The 23831-nt window shown below is 25.2% G+C and overlaps 2 protein-coding genes and 1 long non-coding RNA gene across 24 annotated transcripts; 2 read left to right on the forward strand and 1 right to left on the reverse strand.

Annotated features, from left to right (window-relative positions):
- Nucleotides 1–442: 442 nt before the first annotated feature.
- Nucleotides 443–2937, reverse strand: LOC112697628 (serine/threonine-protein kinase RIPK). Its single transcript, XM_025750872.3, has 5 exons — nucleotides 2521–2937; nucleotides 2204–2339; nucleotides 1809–1945; nucleotides 1610–1733; nucleotides 443–1484 (listed from the first exon to the last, which is right to left on the reverse strand). The coding sequence occupies exons 1-5, from the start codon at nucleotides 2935–2937 to the stop codon at nucleotides 1111–1113; spliced, it is 1188 nt and encodes a 395-aa protein (XP_025606657.1). The 3' UTR covers nucleotides 443–1110.
- Nucleotides 1641–2063, forward strand: LOC114924163 (uncharacterized). Its single transcript, XR_003810932.2, has 2 exons — nucleotides 1641–1777; nucleotides 1856–2063. It is a non-coding gene; the product is annotated as an uncharacterized lncRNA (long non-coding RNA).
- A 7360-nt stretch (nucleotides 2938–10297) lies between the features above and the next one.
- Nucleotides 10298–15493, forward strand: LOC112697629 (uncharacterized). Of its 22 annotated transcripts, none has more exons than XM_072219365.1 (15): nucleotides 10307–10587; nucleotides 10932–10992; nucleotides 11090–11125; nucleotides 11324–11404; nucleotides 11512–11553; nucleotides 11823–11874; nucleotides 12012–12237; nucleotides 12317–12443; nucleotides 12561–12589; nucleotides 13029–13077; nucleotides 13474–13634; nucleotides 14050–14127; nucleotides 14652–14709; nucleotides 14864–14911; nucleotides 15063–15493. In XM_072219365.1, the coding sequence occupies exons 1-8, from the start codon at nucleotides 10445–10447 to the stop codon at nucleotides 12327–12329; spliced, it is 654 nt and encodes a 217-aa protein (XP_072075466.1). In that variant the 5' UTR covers nucleotides 10307–10444; the 3' UTR covers nucleotides 12330–12443; nucleotides 12561–12589; nucleotides 13029–13077; nucleotides 13474–13634; nucleotides 14050–14127; nucleotides 14652–14709; nucleotides 14864–14911; nucleotides 15063–15493. The 22 variants fall into 22 exon arrangements, with proteins under 22 accessions (XP_072075475.1, XP_072075466.1, XP_025606663.1 ...); XM_025750878.3 differs by having other exon boundaries at nucleotides 12330–12443; nucleotides 14850–14911; XM_072219356.1 differs by having other exon boundaries at nucleotides 12330–12443.
- Nucleotides 15494–23831: the final 8338 nt, after the last annotated feature.

Raw genomic sequence — 23831 nt, forward strand, 5'->3', positions numbered from 1 at the left:
TATAATATATTGGTATAGAATTATAGATTATGTTGCTGTTATTTAAATCAGCTCATGAGCTTTCGATAAGCTGAACTAGAGTTTAAGAAATAAGCTTAATTATTAATGAGTTGAGTCGTGAGCAAAGCTCAATTTTTATGAGCCGAACTTAAACTTGGTCTAATTCGACTCGATTCAACTCAGCTCACTTCTAACTCTATTTGTACCCATTCTTCATTCATCAAAATGATGGTATAATTATAAAAAGTGCATGTTATGGTAGAGAGTGAAAATAGTGAAGAGATACAGAGTTTCTTTGATGAGTGGTTGGATGGCCATCCTATAAAATATCTTATTTTATTTTTATTAATTTTTAAAATAACATTAAGCCTTCCTCTTCATCCTATGCATAGCAAAACCTCTTCATCTTAGAATTGGCCATTATAAACATACAAACTTCATGTATCATGTAATGATGTAATAACCTTAAAATTGTCAAACTGATAGCAAGTAATTAGTAAAAGTATGAACAAACACTTCCTTCAAGTGCTTGCTTGTTGTATACATAACCAAACCTTTGAACCTCAATTGCCACTTAATGACAACTTGGTTTCCAATGTTATTACTACAATTTTTCTGGTATAGAGTGTTTTGTAGTACTAAGTCCACCTTAGACAGTAACAAAATTCACTTGCTGCCGCTCCCAAATTGTTGAGATCAAACTGTCCTTTACAAAATCAAATAATAAATAAACACATCATTTTCTTTCTTCTTTCTTTTGTTTTTTTTTTTTAATAATTTACTTTTTGCTATATGTTACATCTTATAAGTTTTCATACAATGTGTATAAAACATTCTACACTTGTATTCATGAATGACATATCATAGAATAACTAATATAGTCAAACTTACTTAGTGATTTAATAACATATCATTGAGTGTAAGGGTCAAAACTTTCTTGTATATTTTGGACCCTCACATTCAACAATGTGTTACTATAGTTTATTTTGAATATTTGACTATATCAACAATTATAAGTGTCAAAATCAAGAACAAGTGTAGAACTTTTATACATATATTCAGAATTTAATTTTCTTGAACCTGTTCTTCTTCTATGTTACCTATACCATGCTACCTTGTATCTATGTTACCATTTTGATTAGTGGCAACATACACAAATGGCCGCAAGAAAATATCATCAAAGTCTTGGAGTGGCTCCAATGTCTTGACAACATCACTCATAGTAGGCCTTGGATTTGGATGGTGACATAGGCATCTATAAGCCAAAGAAGCAACCTTCATGGCACCTTTCATGGGGAATTGACCTTCCAATTTTTTATCTATGATTTGCTTCAATTTCTTTGAGTCTCTTAACATAGGCCTTGCCCACCCCACCAAGCTTTTTCCTCTGTTTGTGAGGAACTTGTCCACTACCCTTTTTCCTGTTATTAGTTCCAATAGAACAACTCCATAGCTATACACATCACTCTTGGTTGTAAGGTGACCTGAAAATCATCATACTTTGATTTAGCTTCAAATAATAGTTATATCTCTGACACGATGATTTGGTTCATCCTGAATTTAATATGCATAACTAAGGCTTGTGACATTTTAGACATTAACAATATACCTGTCATGATGTATTCTGGAGCAGCATAGCCATGTGTTCCCATGATTCTTGTTGTTACATGTGTGTCTTCCCCTTCAGGTCCATCCTTAGCCAGACCGAAATCCGACAGTTTCGCCGTAAAATCCTATATTTGGAGATGTAACATAAGATAAGATGATCCTTAAGAAGGTGTGAAAATAGCAGATTATATAGAACTTACTGAGTCTAGTAAGATATTTGAAGCTTTGAAATCCCTATATATTACAGGTTTATCTGCTCCATGAAGGAAGGCCAATCCCTTTGCTGCTCCTAATGCAATTTTCATCCTTGTTGACCATGGCATGGCAGCAGAGTACCCTGCTTTTTGAATCACAGGCCTTAATACTTTCTTTATGGTAAGTTATCATGTTTTATTTTATCAATATCATTGCTACTTTTCATCAGAACCCAAAGAAAACAAATAGAATTTTGAAAATTTTGTGTGCTTGATATATAATTAGAGTTTAATTTTCAATAGTTATTTTGTTAATGTTACATTATTATGTAATTATGCACGTATAAAATTATTTTATACTAGCAGTACATCAAAATTAGAAGGAATAAAAAAAAACATACTTCTGAAGAGTTGATTCTCCAAGCTTCCTCTTGGCATGTATTCATACACCAAAAGCCTGTTCTCATCCTCATAACAATAACCAATTAACTTAACAAGATGTGGATGTCTTAACTGCCCCAGAAATATAATCTCTGCCTAGAAAAAAAAAATAAAACAAAATGTTCCCAATTAGTAAAAATAGCACCTTCTTCTTAGTACTTAAGCCTAGTCCTACTTGATCATAAATTACCATAAAAACCATAATCATAAGTTTATTATGTGGGACTAATAAAGAAATGGGGTGATAAGGATATTATCAAATATTATTAAAAATTACCAGCCACTCCCTATGACCTTGCAAGCCTTCTAAGTCCAATCTTTTAACAGCAACAGTTTGAGGCTTCAAATCATGCCTAAGTTTATCATCAAAGAAGCCTTTGTAAACAGGACCAAAACCACCTTCACCGAGCATGTTACTCCATGAGAAATTGTTTGTTGCTTCTCTTAACTCCTCAAGTGTGAATGCATAAAGCTTTGATCCTGCTAGTGACACTGAAAGATCTTCAATTGCTTGTGATGAACTTGAATTGCTTACATCTGATAAACATAGCCTCTGGAATGAACCTTGTTTCAATTTTTTCTTCTCTGATTCTTCTTCTTCCTCCATTTCCAAATTGCATTCACTCTTGCAATTGCAACAACTTAGGATCAACATCATAGATTTCCATGTTGTCTTCTTAGTACTACTACTCATACTAAAACAAAAACCTTGTAATGTAATGTATCAAATAATTGTTAACAACTACTACCTCTTCTTTGGAATTAGGAACAGGACATAGATAGAAGTTGGGATATGATTGATGACCATTGAATATAAAAAATAAGTGAAGGCTGAGAAATTTATATAGTATATACACATTCACCTACTACCTTACAATAATTAACAAGATTATTATTGGAAATTAAAATTGTAGTAGCGAGATTCCTTGACTTCTTATTAGATAGAGGATGTGGATGGATGCTATGAGTTCATTACACTTTAGGCATGAATTATTAATAATCATTTTTTTAATTAATTTTGATTTTTAAGTGACACATTTTCTATATATGTTACAATTAATTAAAGGGCAAGTAACTTGCCTACCCTGTTGACTTCATTGTTACACAAAATCTTTCATCCCCTAACTTCCATACATTTGTATGATCATATTTATCATATTCGTATGTGTATTTGTATATGTGTATGTATATGTATACGTATATCTACTGTCTTGCATCCCTTGCCGTCCACTTTTTAAAAAAATTAAATTAAATTAAATTATTTTACAAGTTTGATGCACATTATTCCTTGGGAAGAAAGCACAAACAATATGAAGAGATTTTGACAAAATTCAAGTAATAAGTGCTAAACCATTACCAATTATCAAATATGTCATTGCATACATCAAAGGTTTTAATTTAATCCTTGCTACAGCGCCATAAGGTAGCGTTTGGTAGAGAGACAGAGACGAAAAATTGAGATTGAGAGACAGAGACTAAGAGATAGAAATTGAAATAAATTTCAGTATTTTGTTTGGCGCAAAGTAGGAGACAGAAATTGAAGCAAGAATAAAATTCTAATTTAATTTGTACAAAGAGTAAAATTAGAATTAGTTAATTGAAATAAAAATATTTTATGTATAAAATGTTATTAAAGTTTCAGTCTTCATCTTTAAAAATTTTAGTCCTCTGTGTTCCTACTTTTTTGGAGATACTGAAATATTGAAATTTTGAGAACGGAAACAGAAATTTTAGTACCAGTCTCTCAACCAATAAACATAATACTGAATCTCAGTTTCCCAATCTCTATTTCAGTACCTCAAAACAAACGCTACTAAGAGTTTAATTTTGTTATATTCAGGAGAGTTAAAAATTTTATATCATTATTTTGATTCAATTTTTACTTTTACATGATCATTTAGGTCATGTATATAACTTATTTTTATTAATAATATTCGGTAATGAATTTGAATTCGATTTAGAGTTTAATTAGGGAATCAACTTTTTCGGTTAATATTAACTAGTTTTTGAAGTTATAGTTTTATCTTAAATTCTAATTTTAAATCTAAATTCTCTAAAAATAAAAGTTAAACAAATTATAATAAAAAAAATTGACTAATATTAATTCATTAAAATTTTATTCTCTATAATTTTTTTAATTTAATTTGTTTAGATCTAATCTACTAATACCCATAATAATATATAAAATATCAATATATAATTAGCTGTTTATGTGAAATATTTTTCCACTCAAAATATTTATAATAAAAGGGAAATGTGTTTTTGTGGGATTCTCAAGGATTTTATTATGGTTATCTAATAATTCAATATTTTCATATGCTTGGTTGGTAAAGCCCTTCTGGATATTATTGTTGTTAAGATGTCAAAATCAAACAATAAACAAGAAGACAAAGAGACTTTTTTTAAAAAATAAAATTCTTATGGAGCATCAAGCACAGCTTCTAGAACCTAAGCAAGCTAGGCTCTTAACGGAACAATAAGATTTAATTTGTTCTTTATTGTAATTTTATTTTTTGGACTTTTTCATTGAGTCCTAATAATTAAATTAAATATATCAAATTAAAATGCGTGTGCACTTTGGTTAGCCACATAAGATTGTAGAAATGGTCAATACAACCAAGGACTCCAAGAAAGGAAAAAATGATTGAAACAATACTATTAATAATAATTTAATAATTAGTATATATATATATATATATATATATATATATATATATATATATATATATATATATTATAAAATAAAGAAAGATTGATGGTGGTGCCAAGGAAGGTCAAACATAAAGGGTGAAGTGGTGTACCAATCAATCTAACCCACAACCACTTCTAGCTTTCATGGGAAATAGACAAAAAATAATTAAACTCCACAAAATAAGCACCTGAAAAAAAATTAAATATTTCTAAACCATAATTAGTACAGTTTTTTTAAAAATTATTTACAATAATATATTTTTTAGAAAATAAATATATATTTAATATATTCTAAAATTATGAGACAGTATTGTTTTTGTCATGTATAACGAGTTAATTAGAGTGACAGTAATTTCTAAAGTGTTGCAATTGTTTTGCCTTCCCAAATTTCAAATTGATTAATGACTACTGAAATAATTATTCTTTTCAAAGTAATTATTATGTAACTATTTAGTATCACGTTATTAATAAAAGCGTTTTTTTTTTCGCACAATAACTATTCTAAAGTCATCACATGCATGACATTAATAGTATAAAATATTTTATTTTGTAACAATAATAATGTATCGAAATATTAAATTACTTCTCTACCTTAAAATTAAAATTCCACAGGAGGCAGAATATGCCATCCTCTGATCTGGTATAACACAACTTTCATCTTGAAATTTTGTGGGTTAATATCATATTCGGCTACCAATAAAAATTTTTAGTAGTGATCCTTACCAGCCGAACATCTAGTATTGACACCTTATCTAGTTTTTCATTTAATATTTTTAATTATATTTTATTATTTTACATTTTTGTATATTCTGATAAGTAAAACTTTATAATAAACCACAAATAATAATAAACCACAAATGATTATATATATATATATATATATATATATATATATATATAGCATCAAAGTATAGGTTACAGCTATAGTAGTAGCAATAGACATCTAAATCCGTTTTAAATAATTACCTAGATATTCATTCTCATTCAACAATCAAAATCCTTAATTAGACTTTATGCTTATTATTATGTTAACATTAGCAAGGAAGTCAACATTATATGTAATCTTTCTTTGATTTCAAAATATTTATGGCTATACTAATTAGCTTTTAGTGATATGTATGCATGTCTACATTCTTTTTACTTTAAATATTGAAACAAAAACGTTAGAACATCTCCGATGGAATAAATTAATTTAGAGTTGAAATATGCATTAAAATTGATTTATGAAATAAAATTAATATAATTATATTGATAAAATAATTAAAAATAATATAAAATTTTTAATAAACTAAAATTAAGTATTAGAAAAATAAATTTTATTTTTAAATTATTATTTATGAGATATCATCTAAAAAATATTCTTATAAAATCTAAAATAAAATTAAAATTAGAATTAGCACATTTGTGGTGTTCTACTTAAGTAGCATGCACTATTAACTTTACTTAATTATTTTGGCATGGTTATTGTAAAATAAGATCAATGGTAAGAATAGAATTCACGATATTTGTTTAAATAAATAAACGAGCTGATAATTCCACTAATTTAAATTGATTGTTTATTATATAGATAAAATCATAAAAAATGAATATAATTAAATATTATATTAAATATTTTATATTATTAATATATTAAAATTAAATTCTAAATGGCTAAAGTAGAATCTACAAAAAGTTAAAAAAAATAACGAGCATTATATAAAAAAGATATTTAGTGATATGAATCCATTTTTTTTAAACTAAGTAGGTGTACTTTAAACATATTGTTACTAGAGGATATAAAATCATATTTTTACCAAAGGTTATATTTTGTGTTTAAGGTCTACCACCACCTCCCTCTAAAGAGCAAATTGCGTGTGTAATGAAAAAAAAAAAAAAAAACCACAAAATATATCTTCTAAATATTTTGGCACAAATAAAAATATTCTCAATTTTATTATCGATAAAAATATTTTTAAATAATTCAAAAATGTGTCAAATATCCATTATAATCAAAGACCTGTTTCATTAACAAAAAAATATAATATGGTCTACTTGTTAATATTAAAATTTTATTTGTTACATAAAAAATTCTATTTGTCACATTACTATTTTTTATTATCAACGTATCACATTTTAGTTTATGAATGTATATTTTTGTCGTATTTTAAAATAATTTGAAAATATTTTTGTCGATAACAAAATTTAGAACATTTTTGTCGACAACAAAATAATTTAGATACATTTTTTTATGATTTGCCAAAAAAAAAAAGTAAAAATGGGTCCTTTTATTTGTTAATCTCAAATCAATTTAATTATAACTAAATCTTATTAAAAAGGGAGAGAATTTGGAATAACAAATAGAAAAATCCATAAAAATTCTAAACCAATCAAATTCTTATTTTTTAATTCCAAAAAAATAATTAATTATAAATCAAATCAATTCTAACTTCAATTTGAAAAGATTCCATACGCTACCAAAAGAGGGATTTACATAACTAACAGATTCTAGTGCAGTAGTGCTAAGTAGGTCCTGACTCGGCAGTATTAGTCTTAATTGGAGATGGTGTAAAATAAGCCACCAAATCACTTGTTTAAGATATAAAATAAAATTTAAAAATAAATTAAATAATAAATATATTTATAGTTTATACACAAATATATAATAAATAATAAGTAATGTTACATAATCAACAAACATTATTATTTCTTGTCAACACTTAGTTAATAATAATTCGCACTCAGATTTACAGATATTTTACACACAAGAAATATATAATTTACACCTATATGTATTAGAATTTTGTATACATAAATTAATATATTTTGTACGAATCAATACAATTTACATCTATATTTTTTAAAATTTACAGTCATAAATTAATAAAATAATAATTTAGTGTTTATATTAGTCAAATAATAGTAAAAAATACAAAAAATGTTGGTCCCCAAGAATTTCTCATAAATAATTTGATAACTAATTTATAGGGTGTGTATAATTTTTTAAAAGAATGAAAAATAAAAAAACACAAAACAATAAGAAGACACAGTTGAAAACACCAGCATCAATAATAACTAATGGAATGAGTATAAACCTGAAAGTAGTCTTATGAACACTTGTATGAAAGAACTCAAAATGAAAAGAAAGTCATTAAAATCAAAATTAAGTGATCAAAATTTAAAATCAAAAGCAACAGAAAATTAATGATTTCTATAAGTCATTTTCAGAGATACAATAAGGTTCAGTTTGGGTAAACAACTTAATTAAGTTTCTTTTGATAAAATAGCTTAAACAATAAATGGTTATATTAAAAATAGCTCATAAATAAATTATTTTGTATTTAGGTTTTTAATTCTAAAAGTGCTTATTTTATAGAAATTTGATAAAAAAATAATAGTATTATGAAAGAAGTCATTTTTTTAAATTTTTTTATAAATTGCTAAATAACTTCTTAAAAAATTATAATTTAATTTTAAAAATTATACCAAACATTAATACTATTAATTTTTATAAGTCAAAAATTCAAAAGAAAAATACTTTTAAAACTTCCTAAACGGACTAAGTGTCAAGGGAAGCGAAGCGATGAAACTTTAAATACAGTGTTCCACTATGAACTACTACACCCCAAGTTGCAATGAGTACACAAAATTGAATTAATATCAATTAATTATTAACTTTATTTACCTATTTGTTTATACATAATTAATTAACCACAAATTAACATCCAATTGATTGAGTAGTAAACATACTAAACAAGTTCGTTTCTCTTTTGGTAGTCTCAACTTTATGGAATCAAAAAAGGAAGTAAGGAACTTGTTATGAGAGAGGTAGTATGAAGTTTGATAAATGAGATTTCTAATAATAAGATTTAGTAATCATGTTACATATGTACCAAAAGTCAGGAACCAATCAATCAGTAAATATAAAAATATATATTTAATATTTCATAAACTTTTAAATCATATTAATTTAAATAAATTTAATTATTCTATTGTGACAGATTTAAATATTTTTGTCTTACAAAAATATGTAAATTAATATATATATATATATATTTAAAATATTTTTTAATATCTAGATATCCATAGCAAAACAAATAAACAAATCAGTAACTCATCAACCATCTCATTTAACTACTACTACTTATTTAAATAATACAACTAATAATTAGTATTATTTTGATGAATTGGTTATACTTTATTATTGCTAATATATTATATATATAACTGGTATGTTGAAACCAGAATATATAAATGAATGAATAAATTAAATAAATGCACGTACTAATAAGAAAAAGATACAAGTCGGTATGTACGTTTGAATCTATGGAAAAGAATAAATAGAAGGCATTAGAAGAAATATTGACTTTCGAACTTTTTTTACCTGAAAAGACTTGGTTTGGTTTGGTTTGATAAATTTTTTAAAAAAAATATATTTGTGTTAATTTATATTTAGTAAATAAAAAAAATTATATATTTATTAAAATTTTATTTTTAAAATTAAAAAATATAATATAATTTTATATATTAATTAATTTTTAAATTTAATTCTTATATTTATATTTATTAGAATATTTTTAAATTATAAAAACTATTTTACTAAATATATTTATTGTTATATGTGTTTATTAACAATTATTTTTTATTTAATTTATCAAACATATATACTATAATATTTAAAATGTAATCCTTTAAAAACTAATTTTTATAAAGTATTTTTGAAAAATAAAAATTTTTCCAAACCAAATAAAAATATTCTATTGATGAAATAGTCATATGACACTTATTACAGATAAAAAAAAAGCATTAGATCTAAGTTTAAAGAAGAAAATAAAATATTTTTTATGTGAAACTATAATTAGAAGGTGAGCTCGATATTCGATTACAAAAAATTTTAATATATAAAAAAAGATAAATTATAACCTCGTTTGTTTTTAAATTTACACAAAAAATACCATGACATTCACTATAACAAAAAGTGTTTTCAATGATAAATTTTTAGTGATAATAATATAATAATTATTATATGTCTTATTTAATTTATATTTTTGTCACTACTAGAAAATTAGTTATTACAGATGGATATTTCCGACGGATTTTATCCCACTGAAATACAGACAAAATTTCAGAGGGATTTTTTTGTCGAAAAACCAACAAAATAGATTAGCATAAATTACAGACGGAAAAGAGAATCCGTCTATAATTCCGTCGAAAAAATTAATTTTTTTTTCTGTGAAATGGTTACAGACGGATTTTTCGTCTGTAATTAAGTAGACAAAACGTGCATTTTATTAAATTATTATAGACGGAAAATCCGTCTGTAATTTAAATAAAATCCGTCGGAAATATTGAAAACATTAATTCCATTCACTCGCCATTCACGCCTAGTTTTTGAACGCTGTAGTCCTCCAACTCCCAGGTTCCCGAAACTCCCAGGTTCATTTCAATTTTTCACGTTTTCCTTGCTCCCTGCCTTCTCTCTTCGTTGAAGATGTGACGTCCTCCGCTGTCACCGCCGCCGCGGCTCGTATCACATGAGCTCCCTCCGTCGCGGCGTCGCCCTCATCGTGTTTGCTCCCTTCGTTGCCATCGTCGTACGACCTCTCTCCGCCGTGCTCTTGTCTTACGAGCTCCTTCCGCGCTGCTCTCGTCGCTGCTTCTTCTCTCCTCGCCGGAGGTTTGTCATCATCTCTTCTCGTCGCCGTTAGTTTAGGTATGCCTCCGCCTCTTTCTCGTCCATATCCCTAACCCCTTCCATTGTGATTCTATTCTGATTTTATTATCCCTAGCCCTAGCCCTGTCCCTTCCCTGTTGCTGCTGCTAATTTCACAGAAAAATAAAAATAATACTAATTAACTTCATTCATTTTTTAATTTGTTGAGATATCGAGATCTGTTCTTAATTAACTTAAAATTACTGATAAGTTTCTACAAATTTGTTGAGATATTGAGATATTGAGATCTGTAATAGTTGGTGCTGTCCGCTCTGGCTACTTACATGCGCTGTTTGATGTCTTTGCAGAAGTAAACCTTCTGTAGAAAGTTCCGGCTATTGTTCATGGAAATTTGAAGCTCTCCGAGAGGTAATTCTTGATAAGGAACCATGCTTTTTAACCCTCCTTTCTTATTTGATTCTACACTTAAATGTCAAAGGAACAGAAATTGAACAAGTCCTTTCAGGAGGAGCTTAAAATATTAAAGCTGGATAGAGACAAAGTGAGTTTATATTATATATATTTCATCATTGTAACTGAAGCATTCTTTTGCTCACCGTGAGATAAAAAGAATCATTCTGTTTGTAGTTATACTATGGGGAGGTCATAATTTAAAAGACTTATATTTTTTAGTTGTGAATTTGTGATATTTACCTCTAAAATGTACTCTACTATAACCCATTGTTCTCATTATTGTTAGATGGAAAAGAATGAAATTGAGGCTGCTCTTGAAACAAGCAGGAAGTCTTTAGCGGCTAATGTCCTTTCCAGTGCTTCTCAGGTACAGGTCAAGCATTCAAGGGATATCAGTTATGTTAACAATATAATGGCTTTCTGATAATGTAAATAATTACTTTTTGGAATGCTGGCATTGGCTTTTTATAACAGATGTCAGATCCTTCCAAAAGTTTTCCAGAAAAGGAAGAAGTCGTAAGTTCCATACAAAAGCTAAATAAAGATTTGATGGATACACAGCCGAAAAATCAGAAAAAATGGACGAAGATATCAAAATTATTGAAGATCTAAGGCAAATCAATGATTATTTAAGGGCTCAAGTATCTTTGGTTGCTGAGAAATCATAGAAAATTGAATTCTCGCTTTTCACTACTTGCTTTCGAATTTCTTGTATCTTCTGCATAAAATGGTTAAGTAGTTTCCACTTTCATAACATCATTCTTAATAATGTTTTTCTCTTCCAGATGGAGCTAGCGAGAAAAGTTTTTAAGGACGGAAGGGATGTTGATTTAGAAGGTTGGTCTAACATTTTGTTGCTAGAGCTGATATCTTAGTATTAGTCATTACATGATACTATTTTAGTTTAATATAATACATTGAAAATTTGACTTTTAAGAACCGCAAAATGCTGATGTTGATATTTTTGTTCATAGATCAAGTCATTTCAGATCAATTCCAGATTGGCTACAGTTCTTCCAGATCAAGTCATTTCAGATCAATTCCAGATTGTCGATATTTTAGTTTCATATGTGTTTCCATCACAGGCCTTAAAACTTGCATGACAAGTGGATATTCATACATTGAAGGAATTGAACATTTGCTTCTTTCCTTAAAGCAAAACAACTATGAGATGCATGCTTTTACAAACTACCCCATATGGTAAGACAATTGTTCTTATTATGATTTTGGTTTTTTGGCTCCCCATAGTCTTCTTCAGAATGTTTATACTCTATACAAGGTTTCTGTGCTAGTGTTAAAGGTCACACTTTTCAAGAACCCAGTTGCAGATTTGTCTTTGTTTCAGTTGAAGATGGGTATTTGCAATCAGGATACAATCAAGCAGTTGCAATCCATGATGGAAAATGGTGTGTTCTTCACAACCTTCAAAATAAATAAATAAATCAGTCTCATCTCGCATTCTTGTTTTACTTCCATGATCTCTAATTGATAAAGATTCCTTCTTTTTTTTTGTCTCGTTCCAGTGAATGAGCAGCAGAAGATCACATTCCAGGTTTGCTTTTTTTTTTCTTTTAGATAATATGCTTAGATTCTTATATGTTTGATCTTGGATATTGAGAAAAGATTTAAGGGAAAAAGAAACAATTTAACTTATGATTCATGATCTGCAACTTGATTTGGTAAAGGAGAAGAAAGAAAAAAGCTTTTCTTTTTGTTTGTTTATTTGAACTTCCAAATTAAGAGAATCAAATGATCATTATCCTGAATTTTAGTGATATTAAACCAATAAGTGCCTTTTCTTGTTTTCCCTTAGGCATCTATGGCAAGTCACTCCGCTTGTTATTTAAATTTTCTATTAATTATTTCAATGTCTGAAAATTGAATTTACTTGGATTACTATTTTTTGTCTGCACCATGCTCTGCCCTTTTAATTTATTTTTACTTTTGACATATACATAATCTGACATGGGTTTTTTAATTTCCCCCAAAAGGATGCATGGCAGTGCGACATATGTGGTTCTAAATCTGAAAGGGGATTTGGTAAGGAACCGAGAACGTTATTTTGTTATTTTGCAATACTGCAAGTGAGAATATACGTGATATTGTGATTGTAGAAATTTATCTGATAATTCTGTTTATTGTCTAGTCTGTAAGTTTGACTTTCTGGCTGAAAAGTATTACTCCAGTGCAATCACTACTAACCAGTAATTGGATTATGAATTGTAGTAAATAATAATCTTCAGTCTAAACTTGAAAAATTAAAGAACTAGAACTGACCGCATTGAATGCAAACAGTGATAAGCAAATATAATAATCAGTGAGTGGTTAGATTATCTGAACTCAGAATGTACTTGTATGTGATATTATGAGCATGTTTCTTTGAATTCTTTAATCTTATTGATGTAATAATATTTACATTCTGGATCTGTGTAACAGAGGCAACTTTTGAAGTGCTCCCTAGACTTAATGACATCAAATTTGGTAGTGGAGTAATTGATGAACTTCTCTTTTTGGAGTTGCCACGCGAACAAAGATTTCCTTGTGTTAAAATTTTTGGAAAGCAACGAGGGTGATCCTGAGTTACTTGTTTTCATTCCGTAAGTTTCTATTGTCTAAACAGTGAAGCCTTTTGTGTTTTGTGAATGCTAAACTGACAGTTCTCATGTTTTAATATGCTATATTGACTATATTTTTTATTTTACTGTTATTATATATATACTGCATATTCATGAAGTTTATTGCATATAGATTTTCATTTCTATTTTATTATTTTGATAATTATACTGTTCGACAGTTTATGACTGCTAGAAGGCCAAAGGCCAAGATTATTTATTTAATTTTTTGGGGAGAGACTTCCTTTCATCCTAATGGTTTTCCAATGCATTCCAGCCATGAAATTCTGCATGTTTTCGTGTTCAACTTTCTGCTAAAAGCATTAATGGTACTTACTTTTTCATTTTTATCCTATCAGTTCTTATGTAACCTTTTCTTTTTGGATTCTTTGTGAAATAGATTTACTTCAAATGTCAAAATTAAAAGCATATCCATAGTAGGCGGAGCTGATGGGACAAGTCCTGCTAAAATGAGAGCGTAAGTTGTTTGATTTTTTAGAGCAGCTTTTCTATTTAGGTGCCTTCCCTTTGCAAGTGGAATTTGGTAGTAATTCCTGAAAATAATGTTTTAAGTTCATAGATAAGTATTAGCCACCACAACTTTAGTTTTACAACAATTTGATTGTCACGAGTCTTTTGCCTGCTTAAAGCTGTCATCTGTTGCTACTTGTATGATTGCTTGCTTATATTCTCTGTTGGATGTTAAGAAAACAATTCAAATATGTTAGAGAATACTTGTAAGATTCTTTAGTTGTACTGTTATAAATGACTAGGTGGATTGAAGGTGACATCTAGCTTGTGAAGGAAAGGTTGTAAAATGAAAGACGAAAATGTAGATAGATGGCTATATGCATTTTGGCATTTTCCTTATTACTTGCTTTTACATAGGTGTAATGCAGTCTAGTTTTGGACCTGATTCAATAGACTTAGTGTCATCTCTATGTAATACCTGGCCTTCGTAAAGTACTTGATTAAGCGACTGAAAACTTTGAATTCAATTAGGTTTATCAATCGAGATGGAATTGACTTTTCAGATGCACAAAGCATGCAAGCCATTCAGGTAATAGGTTCTTTAAAAGGATTTCAAGGAATTCATTGATTGACACATAAGGAAATGCCCTATTCACTTTGAGCAAGTAAAAACAACATAAAAAAAGAATTTCACAATCATTAATCAATGTCAGTTATTGAAAATTAGAGTAACATGCTTACAGTTAGGAGTGCTGAAAAAAGCCGGGAGTCCAATTCAGCATGTGATTCAGGTGTACTTTTTTATTTTTGCTTTTTTAGATTTGCCTTGCTGCTTTATTGAGCTTTTGATTGCTCTTTTGGACTTGTCTTGCCTTACTTGACAGATGCACCAAAATGATTCAATATATACTAGCTAAATTGTGTATCCCAAAACGCTTTCAGGTAGTCCGCAAAAACGATCCTTTAGGAAGAGATGTTGAACTCTTTCGTCGGCATTATTACGCTCCAGGTCAAGTTGGTCCAGCCTTTAAGGATATACTCCTGCTGACTGATCGAAAGTAGCGTTTTTGTCTAATGGTTTATTTGTCGAGGAGGTGTATTTGTCAATGGCTCTGAGCAAGTCACCATCATGCAATCTAAAAGGAATAGGATCAATATAAAATCTTGTTTGTTTAAATTGTTGAAAATGAAGGAACTAGTAGTGTCAATGAGTAATGTAAATAGTTATAGTTCTGTCAATAGTTTATTTTTTTGGGTACCTTTTTATGATAGTCAGATATTGGCCAATGATGTTGAAAAATAACATCCAATTTTATAGGTATTATGTAATGAATATTATGTTTATCTATATAATTTTTGGTCTCTTTTTTTTTTCAATTTACAGTGTGTTTGATGGAGGAAATTTAAAAAATAAACCTAAAGTATTCATTTTGCAATGGAAAAATTTAAAAAAATTTCTATTTTACTTTACCGACGAATTTACAGACGGATTTTCTGTCTGTAATCCTAGTGTGAGGTGATTTTCCAAGGTTCAAATTACAGACGAAAAAATGTTAGAAAATTCGTCTGTAATTACAGACGAAAAATTCGTCGGAAAATCCGTCTGTAATTACAGACAAAAAATTCGTCTGTAATTACAGACGGAAAATCCGTCGGAAAGTCCGTCGCCTTTGGTAAATGGATAGAAAATTTACAGAGGAAAAATTCGTCGGTAACTGTTAAAAATCCGTCTGTAATTTTTCGACGGAAAAATAATCCGTCGGTAAATAATTTCCGACGGGGCTTTTACAGAGGGACAAAATCCGTCGGTAATTTCGTCGGTAACCAAAAATCCGTCTGTAATAAAGACTAAATCCGTCTATAAATCTGTCTGTATTAATCCATTTTCTAGTTGTGTGTGATAATTATATATTGTATTTATTATCATATATTATAATGACAATTGTATACATTTTAATTTATGACTATTAAAAAAGATTTTGTCGACAATTGTATAATTGACGCTAAAATTTTTTAGTGATAAAATATAAAATAATTAATGTCTAATTGTTGATAAATTTATTAATATTTATTTTTATTATCGTAAAAGTAAAATAAATGATTGTTAGAAGTAAACTTTTTTAATAGTAATTGTAGGATATCCTAATTACTTTACATGAAAACTACAATTTTTTAAATATCTTTTAATTTAACGGCTAATAACTAATTTGTCACGAATTTAAATTTTATTAGTATATATTTTTGTGTCCTATACGGGATAATACATAAAATTATATAAAAAAATTATTAAAATTTAAATAAAAAATATCTATAGTAATTATTATTATTATAAATATTTTACAATTTAAAAATATTAAAAATAATTAATATTTGTTTTAATCAATTTGAATTGGATGAATGGTTATCTCATTTGTTCATTTAAGCAAGATAATAATTCATTAGTTAGTGACAGGCCCTTAATAAATAGAGTATCAATATGTGGTGGATTAGTCATCGACTTGCTGAGTTAGGAAATCCGTTGAAAAAAATTGTATTTGTCTTTAAAATAGATTAATTTTCCATTAATAGCAATACTTATGGACTTTTGTTTTGTTGAAATTTACTTGGGACAATTTTATTTATTGGTATCATATTCATTCTTGAAGTCAAAACAATATGATCAGTACTGTTACTTGTTAAAACTTCACATTTTATGAAATGATTTCTAAATTTTTAAATTCATAAACTTATGTCATTACAAAAATTATTAGATCGATCGATTAATATTTCTTGGTAACATAGTGTACCGAAATACCATCATTGAATATTAGTTAGTGCGAAGAGAAACCAATAACAATTTTTGTTATTCAATATATAATTTATTCTATTAAAAAATAAATTAATATTTTCTAAACTTGTAAATACATTTTTTCTAATTTCTTACATTATTTTATTTAACAATATTTATCATTAAAAAATAGCAAAAGACTATACTATTTTACAATATATATGATGTGCAAAGTAATTTCTTATCTTGAAATTAATTCTGATTAGTGAGATAAAATTTAAAATATTTTTTTATTTTTTTACTCAAATTTAAATTTAAATTTAGAATTGATTAACAACTCATTTTTTTAATTTCAATAAAAAAATAAATTGGTTCGATATAAAATATTGAGCATTTAATAATTTCAATCATTTAAATTTTAATTACCAAAAATTGGATTAAAAATTAATTATAAACTTAATAATTGATAATATATATTATATTATATTAGTACGTAAATAATAATATCTAATATATTAATTATTTATTTTTTTTGACAGATTTAATATATAATCTATTGAGAATCGATTTATTATCCAAAAATTTTTTCATAAACTTTGTAATATGTGAAAATAGTGATCTTATTTTTTATTATTATTTAAAAAAATTTTCATAATTTTTTAATTATGTAATTAACTTAATTCATAACCTTTATTATTGTTTTTATACTAAAAAAATATCAATTTATATTATTTACATATTTTTCACTACTAATAAATAAATAAGTATTTGCAGTATTATACTTATTGTCCTAGATAATAACTTAAATTACTTATTTTGTATGTTAAATAATATTTTATATGTTAAATTTATTAAATATTAAGATGAAAAATTTGTTCAACAAATTATATAAATAGTCATTACAGAAAAGAAAAAAATTATGTATCATATATAATAATCCTTGATATATATAGTGTCATGTATATATTAAGATTATCTATTTTAATTATGTGAGTAATTATTTTTATTTTCACTTTTTTGTTACATTAAAAAATAATATTTAAAACTAAAAAAGAGATAAATAACTTTTTTAATTTGAATTAAAAAATATCTTATAAATAGATCCAACTTATATATATACTAAGTGTTATAATATTAAATAGTATAGTATTTGCTATAACAATGACTTAAAATATTAATCCAAGATATATTTGGACCTACTAAGACCTCAATGCAAGTAAGATCAATTAAAATCTATTGTTAGGGTCCTAAATCCGACTTAGGTTCATTACCTTAAATGCCCAACGCAGATGAAGTTCACGTGTCCCCTCTTAAATCGGCTCAGATTGGATCACGTTGCTAGTTAGATATGGTAATGAGTACTCAGGGGAGCGTGAGAATCCCCCTTCCCATCACTCACTCCTATTTAAAAAAAAAATGTCTCGTTCCTTCTCTGTCATTGCAAGTTCCTGTTTAATTATTCCTTAGGGAATGCAGATCTCCTCGGGTATCTACGAATATTCTTTGAAAATTTTTGAAAAAAATTAATACAAAAAGATATAATATAATAATCATAAAATAATCGATTCAATATAATTTAACACAATTTATAATATATTCGTTATGAAAAATAACATTTCAAAAGAAGAAAACATAATAACATAACATAATTTTTTAGGACGATACCGAGTGACATAGTAACGGATTTGAGAGGCAGAAAAAGTGAGTTAAAGAGAGAGGATCAAGGCTTTTTGATTTATATAAATATGTAAATTGAGAAATGTACGTAGCTTTTTTTTATTTTAGGGGATATACGTAAAATTGGTTTGTAAATTGTTTATAAAGGTGATTTACCCCATATATTATAACTTGTGAAATCATAATATTTTGAGAAGTGATGTATAGACAACTTAAATGTTGATAAGTTTGAAAAATTTTAAAAAAATAAAAATATAAAAAATTACATGTTGACCCATAAGATTTTTTTTAAAACAAAATTGTCTATAGTCTATGATTAATAACTTTAAAATTATATATATGTTATTTATTTTATATATTTTTTATTTAATAGAGACATATAATTTTGTTATCGGCGATATTAATGGTTATAAAGAGATTTTTACTTTTAAATAAATTATAGAGAAATTAAAAATAAAATTGGTTGCTATTTTTTTGACAATTTATTTATTTATTAGTTTAAATTAAAATTAAATTATATATTTAATTTATATTTATTTATTTATCCTAATGATTGTATATAATAGCTAATATATTTAAGCATATTTTGAAAGAAACTATTGAATTTTATATAATTAAAAGTTAAATATGAAATTAAAACTAAGATGAAGTGAAATATAATAAACATATGAGGAGTGAAAGTAAAATAAATAATTAAAACTAAGATAATAAAATAATTAAAAAAAAGTAAAAAAGACAGAAAAATAATGCATGTAATTGATAAAAATACACTGTAAAAAAATTAGTATAATCAATAAATATATGAAAGACAAAAATTAAAATATATTTTTGTTAAAAAATTCAAGAAAAATACTGTGAAGAAGAACCTATTAATTAATCATGTTTTATGAAAATATTATAAAAAAATTTAATGTCAATAAATAAAATAATAACTCCTTTAAGAATTATTAATCAAAATACATAAAAGTACATTCTGATTCATAGATATAGAAAATAATAAGAGAATGATTTAAATTAAATTTATTTATTTTATTTTTTATTTATTATTTATTAAATAATTTAATGTTTTTTTAATTTTAGTCAAATCAGATAATATAATTTATTAGTTACAATTAATGTTATTCACTCTAATGGTATAATTGAAATATATTGAAACTCTAAAAGTAAAATTACAATTAAATATTGAGGATAAAATTAAAATAAAGTTGTATTTACTATCTTGTAAATTTTTTTAATAAAAATCTCATTTATACATTTTTAAAATGCGTCACTTTAATAAAATGATATTTTTATTAAAAAAATTATGATAAATATCTCATATATTTGTTAATAAATTATATATAAATATTTTTTAAGCATATCACTTTTATTATATGAAAATAACTTAAATATCTTTAAATGTGATTATGATAATTTATTAAGTATTATATTTTTTATATTAATTTATATTTAATAATTTACCTCTAACTTTTAATTACAATAAAAATATAAGATATGATGCCAAAAAAAAAGCTAAAGCGACATAAATTTTTTACCAACAAAAAATATTTTTTTTCATTTTTTTAGACACGTATCTATTTTTTTAAGTTATACATTTTAATTTATATAAATTAATAACAATTAAATGTAAAAAAATACTAATTAATAAAGAAATAAAATTTAAGATAAAGATGTCCTGAATAAATTAAAATAAAATGAAGACTTTTAATTATGATCATTAATTATAATCACATATATTTACTTTAATATTTATACTTCAAAAATTTAATATATTAATATTTTGTATTTTTATGTCTCAATTTTAGACTATCACAAATATTAGTTACTCTCCAATAATGACAATACTTTTAAAAAAATAAACATAATTAAATGATCTTAAAATTGTATAATAATTTTTAAAATAACAAAAAAATATACAATTACCTAAAATATAATATTTATATAGTAACTGAAATTTAGTTGCCAATATAAAAGTAACATATAATATCATTTCGTAATCAAATAAGTGTTTAATCAAAGAATGAATATTTATATAATAATGCGACGAAATAAATTAAAGTTTGAGTTTAACAATAACAAGTACTCAAGTTTAAATTTTCATAAATTAATTTATTTTTGATAAAGTGAATTGCGCAATAAAAAAATCATAAAAAAATTCATATATTAAAGTAGAAAACAATTTATTTATAAATACAAAATTAAAAAAAAATTATTCTTAAAAGTTGAATATGCAAGTAAAAAAATAAATTATAACTTGCAAAAATTATCTCTAGAATTTATTACAATAAATAAAAAAATTGTAAAAGTCATGTATCTATCTAAATTAAATTATATTAAATTATATGATATCTAGATATTTAATCAACCTAATTAATTATTTTGTAACTGATTTGATTTAATAATTTAGAAAAAAATTGAATAACCCTTTTTAGAAATATACCAATCTAAATAATAAAGAAACAATCAAATCCAAAAAAGTTACAGAACACTTATCATACACTTCGATTGTTAGTATTGAGAATTAAACTTTTATTCTTTTATTCTTTTATTGGCTGTCTTTTTATCTTCTCTGCACTTTATCTACGACTACGAATATGTTAAGAATTAAACTTATGCTTTAACCTTTCAAAATTCCATATATTCTTGCCAAACATAATATTATTATGTCTTTTTTTTTTTTTTATAGAAACCATTGAATGGAAGAACCGTTGGTAAAAAGATGAGGTTCTCTTATAATATATATGACTTTTTATGATAATAAATTAAAAATAAAAAGCATGAAATAATATTGTGTATATTTAAGTTAATTTTAATCTTTTTTAATAATCAGATTTGTCATAACGTAATTGATAAATAATGACAGTTAATACGGATTGGATATGTTTTGAGTATGCTATACATTTTATAATTTTGTACGAAATAATATTAGTTTTAATTTATATATTTATTATTGGGTATTAAAAATAAAAACTATTTGTATTGTTAGCATTTTTTAAAATTTTCATTAACTCGGACCGTAATTAGGCCTAAAAGATCATCTACCTCGTTGAAAATAAATGTAATCCAATCAATTTTCATCTGATAGTGCTATACATTCGCATAATCATAGGAGAATTAACTTTAGCGAGATAACAATATGGTATTTAGTTATTACATGAGTATTTTTATATATGAAATTATCAATCAATTATGTATAACTTCTGATAAAAATAATACAACATGAATATTGTTTGTTAGGTAAAAGATAACATATTGACAAAGAAAATTAATTACAATGGGTATATTCATTTTAAAAAATATTTTTCTATGTAATATTATAAAAAAATATCATGGTCACCCTGAATTATTAGAAGTTCAACTTCCATCGACAACAATAGAATGCCTAAATTGAGACATTTTCAGACTATAATATTTATCAAACAAACAATTAATGAAACACTCATCCATACCTTCTCATTTTGAGTATATTTATACATAAAAAAAAGTTGAAATAACAAAAGCAATAAAAATAATTATTTTTATAATTTTGTATGGCTATTTATATATAGAACACCAGAAGACCATGATTATCTAAAAAAATTTATTTTATTTATTGCATTCAATTTGAATAATTAAAAAAACCATCTTATTTTAGTTTCGTCCTTAATTCACATGATTTAAATTTATCTCAATAAATATGATTTGATTTGATTTAATTATTAGTGAAAAGTATTTCGAGAATCTATTTTATTCATAGATTTATTATTTTAATTATTTTAATGATTAATTAATTAATCTAATCTAATTAATTAATACAGATAATTAGTATAATTAATTAATCTAATCAAATTAATTAGTTGATATAGCTAATTTATCATAATAAATTGTATTTAATGAGTGAAAATAAACAAATTGCTAAACACCCTCATAAGCATGTCACGTCAATTCTATCATTAAGTGCAAAAACCTGATTTTTATATAATAGAATAGATAATAAATAGAATATATGAGAATATGATATGTGACATATTTTAATTATGAAATTAGTATTATATAATAAATTTTTCTGAATTTTTATTACTTATTCGTTGCTAATTTTTATGTAATTACTTAATAATTTTCGCCTATAAAACTATCAACTACCTAATATTATGATTTAATTAATAAAAATGATGACATTAATATTTTTTCATAAGTCTTGTTATTATTTATAATTAGAAAATAGCTATAAATAAATTTATTTCCTTAATGAATGTTAATTTTGTTGTCAAATTCTATATTACCTTTAAAATTTTAGCGTAATTGAGTCTAATTTCTACATTTTAAAATGAATTTATCCAAAAAAATTAATATATAAATCACATTATTATTACAAAATTACTTTTTTTAATATAATTAGTGGTGCTTATTTGAACCATTAAATTTAGCTTCTAATGATATTAAAGTCAACCTATTTTATTATCTTGTGATTTCAAAAAATTTACACGACTGACATAAAAATATAACAATTGAAAAAAATTCATTACAATGGGTATATTCATTTTAATAAATATTATTCTATCTAATACTATAAAAAAATACATTTGCCACTTTGAATTGCTACAGGTCAACTTCTATCCACAATAGTAGAATGCTTAAATTGAAATATATTCATCAAATAAACAATCAATAAAACACTCATATGTACTTTCTCATTTTGGACACATTTATATATAAAATAAATTATACATAAAGAAAAAAAAAAGAAGAAGAAAAGAAAAGTTGAAATAGCAAGAGCGATAAAAATTATAATTCTTATAATTTTGTGTGGCCATCTATATATAGTAAACCAGACAACTATGATTATTTAACAAAATTAATTTGTATTTATTGCGCTCAACTTGAATAAGTAAGAAATGATCTCATTTTAATTTAGTCCTTAATCCACATTATTTGAATTTAGCTCAATATATATATGATATGATTTGATTTGATTTAATTATTAGTTAAAAATATCTCAATTGTCTGTTTTATTCATAAATTTATTATTTTAATGACTAATAAATTTGGTTAAATAAATTAAAAAATACTAACAGAATATTAAATTAAATAAATTAAGAAATACTACCAAATCAAATTGATATAAATTATAATAAATTATATAATATTTAAATATTTAATCAAATCAATTAGTTGATATAGTTAGTTTATCATAATAACTTGTATTTAATGCATTAAAAAAAATAAATCGAAAAATACTCCCAAAAGCATGTCACGTCAACTTCATCATTAAGTACAGAAATCCGATT

The sequence above is a fragment of the Arachis hypogaea genome, chromosome 16 (genome assembly GCF_003086295.3).
Source record: "Arachis hypogaea cultivar Tifrunner chromosome 16, arahy.Tifrunner.gnm2.J5K5, whole genome shotgun sequence".
NCBI classification, from domain to species: Eukaryota; Viridiplantae; Streptophyta; class Magnoliopsida; order Fabales; family Fabaceae; genus Arachis; species Arachis hypogaea.

Coding starts and splice junctions, on each gene's coding strand:
- LOC112697628 (XM_025750872.3), bottom strand. CDS start 2,937: ATGAGTAGTAGTACTAAGAAGACAACATGGAAATCTATGATGTTGATC. Junction 2,340..2,520: donor AAGGTCATAGGGAGTGGCTG/GTAATTTTTAAT, acceptor TTTTTTTTCTAG/GCAGAGATTATATTTCTGGG. Junction 1,734..1,808: donor CAAATATCTTACTAGACTCA/GTAAGTTCTATA, acceptor CTCCAAATATAG/GATTTTACGGCGAAACTGTC.
- LOC112697629 (XM_025750878.3), top strand. CDS start 10,445: ATGAGCTCCCTCCGTCGCGGCGTCGCCCTCATCGTGTTTGCTCCCTTC. Junction 10,993..11,089: donor AATTTGAAGCTCTCCGAGAG/GTAATTCTTGAT, acceptor AAGTCCTTTCAG/GAGGAGCTTAAAATATTAAA. Junction 11,554..11,822: donor TTCCAGAAAAGGAAGAAGTC/GTAAGTTCCATA, acceptor TTTCTCTTCCAG/ATGGAGCTAGCGAGAAAAGT.